The sequence below is a fragment of the Gallinula chloropus genome (genome assembly GCF_964237585.1).
Source record: "Gallinula chloropus genome assembly, chromosome: 25".
Classification (NCBI taxonomy): Eukaryota; Metazoa; Chordata; class Aves; order Gruiformes; family Rallidae; genus Gallinula; species Gallinula chloropus.
This window is the reverse complement of record NC_140110.1, coordinates 2678407-2686264: the sequence shown is the minus strand read 5'-3', so window position 1 is coordinate 2686264 and position 7858 is coordinate 2678407. Positions and strand designations below refer to the sequence as shown.

Here is a 7858-nt window from a genome sequence, read left to right as displayed (position 1 = left end):
GGACTTCCCTTCTCCCCGCAGTGGCACGCTCAAGCCAGCACAAAGCAGACCTCCCAAAAGGGACTTGCCAAAAGTCTTCCTGAATACAGAGAGTCAATCTGAGGGTATTCCCTAAGAATTGGAAGAATTTTTCCTCAAAGAAGAGTTCTCTAAATTCTCACTGTGCTTTTTCCTCCTCTGACAGCTCTCCCCAGTTGACGGCAGGAGATGTCCAACAGCAGCAGCTCCATCAGCCAGTTCCTCCTCCTGCCCTTTGCAGACACACGGGAGCTGCAGCTCCTGCACTTCTGGCTCTTCCTGGGCATCTACCTGGCTGCTCTCCTGGGCAATGGCCTCATCATCATCACCATAGCCTGTGACCACAACCTCCACACCCCCATGTACTTCTTCCTCCTCAATCTCTCTCTTACTGACCTTGGCTGCATCTCCACCACTGTTCCCAAATCCATGGTCAATTCCTTGTGGGACACCAGGGCCATTTCCTACACAGGATGTGTGGCTCAAATATTTTTCTTTTTGTTTTTGATCTCCACAGAGTACTGCCTTCTCACTGTCATGGCCTATGACCGCTACGTTGCCATCTGCCACCCCCTGCACTACGGGACCCTCCTGGGCAGCAGAGCTTGTGTCCACATGGCAGCAGCTGCCTGGGCCAGTGGGTTTCTCCATGCTGTGCTGCACACAGCCAATACATTTTCCCTTCCCCTCTGCCATGGCAATGCTGTTGACCAGTTCTTCTGTGAAATCCCCCAGATCCTCAAGCTCTCCTGCTCAGATGCCTACCTCAGGGAAATTGGAGTAATTGTGGTCAGTGCCTGTTTGTATTTTGGGTGTTTTGTGTTCATTGTGGTGTCCTATGTGCAGATCTTCAGGGCTGTGCTGAGGATCCCCTCGCAGCAGGGACGGCACAAAGCCTTTTCCACATGCCTTCCTCACCTGGCCATGGTCTCCCTATTTCTCAGCACTGGCATGTTTGCCAACCTGAAGCCTCCCTCCCCTTCTTCTTTATTTTTGGAACTTGCATTGTCATTTCTTTACTCGGTGGTTCCACCAACAGTGAACCCCCTCATCTACAGCATGAGGAACCAGGAGCTCAAGGATGCCGTGTGGAAACTGATGACTGGATGTTTTTAGCAGCAATAAAACTCTCATATCACCAACCTTGTACCTCACGTTATGACCACTCCTTATTTAATAGGGATTTTTGTTCACATTTGCTTTTTTTTCCTTATAGATAGTCTAAGCTTTAATAACTTTTTCCATTTGTATCCCCTTCCAAATGCAGTATCTCTTGGTCTTGGGTGAGCAAGTCACTTCCTATTGACGAGATGTGCTCTGTTTGCATCATATCTGCCTGCAATGGGCCATAATGTTTCTTTCTTTTTATTTTGCTTGCCTTACATTTATAAAAAAAATCGAAGCACATCTTCATCAGTGGAATCATTTGACTACTTTTCTGAAATATCAATGCTTCCCCACCATGACAGAATTGGATTTTCCAGGATTGGAACCGAAGGCAGCAGAAGAAATAGTTACCTTCCCCTGTACCTGCATTACAGCCAGTCTGTCTCTGTCATCTCCCTCATCATTCAGGTGTTTCCACCTCTCCTGATGATACACACATGAGTAAGGACATCTTTTCAGCATACCAGATGGATGTATGCACTTTACTTTGCTCACAGCTTTCCACCTCCGCTTGCTCTTTGGTCTTTCTGCTGCCGCTCAGCTCCGTGGTGGGGAAGTGCCAGCTTCTCCAGACAGGGTTGGGTCTCAAAAACTGTATTTCCTGCCTGTCCAGATCTCCTTAGGAGACCAATATCCATCACAGAATGCTGCTGTCCCTTCTTCTATCAACTGAGCCATGACAGAAAATACCTGTGACTGAAAAAAAGGTCCTCCATGGGAAATTCCTTTGAAATCTTCATCATTAAGGACCTATATAAATCCAATTAGTTGTAAAAGTCTTGAGTTTTTCAATGAAAATTAGTTGAAGAGATATGCTTGTAAGAGATTTCTGGATATTAATGAGCCCCATGGTATCTTTTCTTCTGAGTCCACAGACCTCAGATACCAAGAGGAGAGTGATGAAACCTCTCAGGAAGTTTGAGTCAGGAGGACTAATGCCCAAAGTACCTTGAAGCATTAACAAGGCCCCACTGGGAGCCATTACTGACAAAGCCTCCCCATGGGCTCGTTAGAGCAGACAACTGGAGGCCATGAGGACAAACACAGGCAAAGCACAGGCAGCTCTGATGCTGAGGACACCCTGGCTGGGTCTGATGAAGCAGAAATGCCAAGTGCTGACCCCATCCCCTGGGCAGGGAGATCCTGACCCTCACCTGTGCCTCAAGGCATTTCCATGGGATGTGGGGTCCCTGTTGTGACAGGGGTATGACACATGATGTCCTCCCCTTGGGTGAGTGCATAGAGGCAATGATGCTCCATTGGCATGAGAACAGTGTGTCTCCTCTAAGGCCTCTGTGGCAGGGATATGAGCCACAGTCTAGGGGACAAAGACCTCATTTCTATCAGCCCCTTTCAGCCTGGCCAGCACCCTTGGCCATCTGCACCACAGCCCATCCTGCGTTGCCTCAAGCCTGTGCCTATTTCCTTGCAGGCTGCAGGTACCCAACACCCTTCTGCATCTTGATGTCACTCCACCATATCCCTGCCTGTACTGCTGTCTCTCCCTCCCTGCAAGCTGTTCCCACAAGCACAAACCCACCTGCTCAACCACACTTCCTCCAATTGACATTTTACACCACAGCACTACCCTCAGAGGACTGGCCTTTATTTTCTCATCATCTCTGACCTTCAAAGCTGCAGTTTCTGTGATTTAATTTCTTATGTTATTTCCCTATAGCATAAAGAGGGCTTCCCTCAGAGTCCCCTGCCCCAGGCTAAAGAACCCTGGGTCTCTCAGCCTCTCAACACAAGACCCCTAACTGTATCTTTGCAGAATTTCTCTGCACACATGACAGATCCTTTCCATTCCACCAGACTGGGGAGCCCCACACTGGGACTGACAGCTCTAGAGGGGGTCTGATGAATGCTGACTCCAGATAGACAATAAGTGTTTTTGTCTGCGTGCCCACATTCCCCCCAGTGCAGCCCAATGTGCTCATGGCCAGATTCCTGTTCAGCACCTCTGACTGCTATGGCATCTCCTGGAATGCCCAAATCCTTCTCCTTGTGGTTGGATCGCCACCAGTCATGTCTGAGCCTGCCTTGATGTGTGGGTGTTGTGCTGGAACCTTTGGACATAGTTTCACCCATGCTGACAACTGAGGACCATACAGCTCTTCTTTCTCAAAGATGTTTTGGGGAGTGATTGGGGGAAGGGAAGAGATGGAAAAGAAACCAAAACCCCCATACCTGTGCTTTGGCATAATGACAGTTTCCTGGGACAGCAGAGAGAGAGAAACAAAACCAATAGGCCTTTATAGCAAAATCTACAGAACTGGTGATGCACAAAGCAGTTTGTCACCAAATTGCACGGCTCAGACCTCATAGCTCAAAGCCGTCCCGAAACTGGATCATCCCTAAAACTGTGTGTGTCCTAGAGCTGAGTCTTCCTCCCCCCACCAGCACCTCTTTATGTTGAACGTCATGTAATTGGCATGGAATACCCTCCTTGGCCAGTTTTGGTCACCTGTCCTGGTTGTGTCCCCTCCCAGCTCCCTGGAGGCCCCCCAGCTTCCAGTTAGCAGGGCATTATTGAAAAATGAAAAGTCCTGGACTGCTGGGAAACAACCAAACCATATCTGTGTTATGATCATTGTTCTCATCCTAACTCCCAAACACAGCACCACACCCAGCCCGCTGCTATAAAGAAAATTCACTCTATCCTAGCAGGAAGCAGGCCAGCTTGGTAGACAACAGGTGTAAGACAATGGTGGGCTCACTCATGTAGTCACAGTATGTATAATCCTTTGGGTCAGCTAGGGTCAGCTGGGCCTGTTCTGTCTCCTGCCAGGTACTTGTGCATAACCAGGTGACTCATTTCTGGAGCAGAATTAGACAAAAGCCCTTGATGCTGTGCAAGCACTGCTCAGCAAGGAACAAACACTTTTATTTAGACTTTTTTGCTTACTAATCCAAACCACAGAACTATAGGGGACCCCAGCCAAAATATGTTCAGGAGGAAGTTCTCTTCTGCTTGGAAATCTTCTTGATGTTCCTGTTCATGAAATCCTGAGTTTGTCAAGGTCAAGAAAATCTTCATTTTCTTAAAGTTCACATCTCCTTGCAGATGGCTCTTCAAAGTTGTGGTGCATTAAACAAAATGACAGCAATAAGTGTCAAAGAACCTGGGACTCTATTGCTGGACGTTCAGCATCATCGAAGGTCGATTATGGTAGAGCTTGAAAATGACATCAGGCATTTTTAGGACCATTCCTGTGGCTGGGAATGCTCTGAGCTCTAAGATTAACAGTGCTCGTATTGAAGTACTTGGGGAGGTATCAGGCCACAAAAATCTTTCAGCCCTTGCACCTTCTGTTTTGGTCCTCTTCCTGTACCTTTAAGGTTTTGAATGTGGGTTCTGGTAGAGCCTGTTAGTACTGTTCCCTGTCTGGGAATGCCCTGATCTCCAAGGTTACTGGGGCTGCCACCTTTTTCTGGGGAGGTTTCAGGCCAGGAACATCTATCATCCCTCACAGCTTTTGTTTGGGAGCTATTGCTGGGTGTTTAGCAGTTTTGAAGGTGGATTCTGGTAGAACTGGAAAATGACATCAGGCACTTTTAGGACCATTCCCTTGACAAGGACGGTTATGAGATCGAAGGTTACTGGGTCTTCTCCACTCACTCATGAGGATTCAGGCCAGGAACGTCTTTCATCTTGCACAACTTTTGTTTGTGTGCTATTACTCTACGCTTAGCATGTCTGAAGTTGGACTCTGCTAGAGTCCAACAATGATGTCTGGTACTTTGAGCACCGACACTTGGAAATGAAAGCTCTGAGCCCCAAAGTTACTGGGGCTGCCAGTGTGCTTCCTGGAGAGGTTTCAGGCCAGGAACATTCTTCTGCCCTTGCACCTTTTGCTTGGGAGCTATTGCTGGACATTCAGCAGTTTCGAAGGTGGACACTGTTAAAGGCAGAAAGGGACATCAGGCAGAATTACGTCCACTGCCATGACTATGAAAGCCCTGACCCCCACATTAGTAGGGTTGGGCTAACTGGAGAGGTTTAAATGCAAGAACATCTTTCATTGCTCACACCTTTGGTTTGGGATGCACTGCTGTACGTTTAGCAAGTTCAAATGTGGTAGAGCAGGAAAATGATTCCAGGCACAGTTAGGATGAGTCCATTGTCCATGACAGCCCTGTGCCCCAAGGTTACTGGGCCTGCTAGTGGGCTACCTTTGGAGGTTTCAGGCCAGGAAGATTTCTAGGCCCTCACCACTTTTGTTTGGGAGCTTTTTCTGGACAATTAGACGTTTCAAAACTAGAAGCTGTTAAAAACTGATGTCTTGCATTGTTACCACCATTCCATTGTCTATAAAAGCCCTGAGCCCCCATGTTACTGGGGCATCTTTTGGGCTACCTGGGGAGTTTTCAGGTCAGGAACATCTTTCAGCTCTCACACCTTTTCCTTGGGATCTATTACTGGACGTTTAGCATTGGTGAAGGTGGATGCTGGTAGAGGTAGAAAATGACAGCAAGTACTTTTAGAACTATTCCATTGTATGAAAGCACTGAGCCCCATGGAACCTGGGGAGGTTTCAGGTCAGGAATATCTTTCAACCCTCACACATTTAGTTTGTGAGCTATTGCTGCACATTAAGCATGTTCAGAGGTGGATGCTGGTAGAGCTTGAAAATTATGCCAAACACAGTTCGAGGAGTTGCCTTGGGTTCGAAAGGCTTGAACCCCAAGTTTACTGGGGCTTCTAAGTGGGCTGCCTTTGGAGTCTTCAGATAAGGAACATTTCTGAGCCCTCACACCTTTTGTTTGGGAGCTATTGCTGGACATTTAGCAGTTTCCAAGATTGACACTGGTGGAGATGGAAAATGACATCAAGCAATGTTACGACCATTCCCTATGCTAGACAAGCCCTGAGCCTCAAGGTTACTGAGGCTGCTAGTTGGCTTCCTGGGGAGGTTTCAGGCCAGGAACATTATTCCACCCTCGCACCATTGGTTTGCAAAATACAATAAAGGTGGGAGATTCTCCCTGGGCCTCCTTTTGATATTAATAAATTAGCATTATTAATAATATTAAAAATATTATCATAAATTATTAAATCATTTATGAAAAAAGAGAATCGGGGAGAATCTCCCACCTTTGTTGGATGTGGGGGGTACCATTGCGATTGAGGATGAAGAAAGGTCTGAGGTACTTAATGCCTTTCTTGCCTGTCTTTAGTAAACAGAGCAGTTTCTCTCCTGATACCCAGACCCCTGAGTGGAAAGATGGGGACGGGAAGTGGTTGGAAGCCCCCAACATCCTAGGAGAATTGGTAAGTGTTCACACAACATGGAGTAATTTTAGAGTTTAGAGGAGTTGTCCTTCGCATGGCTGTGCTCAGGGCACAAAGTCAAACACTCTGGATCCGAGAATGACCAACCTTTCCACCACAAAAGGGTTAATCCTCCTCACTTGCTTTTAATAGCCTGCCTGGTTTCAAATGTGGTCTGTTGGATCTACCCACCCCAACCTATGAATCTGTTTACCCTTTGGCTTTCATCCAGGCTGTGGCTGCTAAAATCAGCCAACTCACACATCCCAGGAAGAGCACCAGGTGTCCAGCACCAGGTTTGTTGTGATGTCCAGCTTATGAGCTTGGTGGCCAAGGAGATGTCAAGGATGCCAGGCAGCTGTGCCCTGTGCATGGCCACCATGGGCAGGGAGCGTGCCTGAGGCCTGCTGGGCACAGGGATGCCTGGGGGCCAGCACCCCAAAGGCCTTCCTCCAAAGGGTGCTGGGCTAAGGGGTGGCAGGCAGGGCTGTGGTGGGCAGGACCTTGGTAGGTGAGGCGTCTCTGAGAGGGGCTCCAGTGAATGGAGCTTTGATGGACAGGACTTAAGTGGGAGATGCTTCTCTGCGTGGAGCTGCGGTGTGTGGGGCTTCACACCAGACATCATTGCCACCTCACCCAGCTGCTGGGAAGAAGGGCTCTGAAGAGGGAGTCTCTGTTGAGGGACCCCTTTCTGCACACAGCAACCCCCGGGCATAGATCCAGGAGGGCAACTAATCTTAAAGCACCAAAGATCAAAAGGAGAGAGGCAGCGGGTCCACCCATCAGCGGCCATCAGCGGCCATTAGCACCCTTCAACAGCCATTGCTCTGCCCAGAGCGGTGACTCATCGGGGGCGGAGCTAGGGGCGACAGCAATTATCCCTCTCCGTACAAGAGGGTCCTCTGGGAGCGCCAGCGACCAGGAGCACGGCGAACAGGAAGGGCAAACAGGGCGTGGCATGGCAGAAGGGCGTGGTGTGGCAGTTTGCATGGCAGTTCAGGCAGGGCGAGCGGGCAGGGCGAGCCCACCCTTCTGGCTCACAGGGTAAACTGAGCAGACCGGCTAGTGCTCACAGGGTACGCAGGTCGAGCCAAGGGATTCCTGTTTGCTCTGCGTTCAGACTGTCAAATCATGGTCTCCACCAGGTGGAGAGGTTCCCCCTACAAATCTGGGGCAACCCTGACGGAGGGCCTGTCTAGAGATGCTGCGGTTCAGGTCTCAGGCTGCAGGGAATGCCAGAGTCTGCAGTTGCCAGAGAAAAGAGGCAAGCACCTAACCTGTGTGCTTGCTTTGGTAGTAAAACTAAAGGAGGATAATGAAAGACTGAGAGCAATCAGGGATTGAGAGCAGGTCAATTTGCTGCTTGCTTTGGTAGTAAAACTTAAGGAAGAGAACAAA

At 48.8% G+C, this 7858-nt stretch overlaps 1 protein-coding gene across 1 annotated transcript; it reads left to right on the top strand.

Moving 5' to 3' along the window:
• Positions 1–207: 207 nt before the first annotated feature.
• On the top strand, positions 208–1134 carry LOC311200827 (olfactory receptor 14A16-like; the record flags this gene model as incomplete). The annotated part of the gene is made up of 1 exon (XM_084275132.1): positions 208–1134. One exon carries the CDS (start codon positions 208–210, stop codon positions 1132–1134), a length of 927 nt encoding a protein of 308 aa, XP_084131258.1.
• Positions 1135–7858: the final 6724 nt, after the last annotated feature.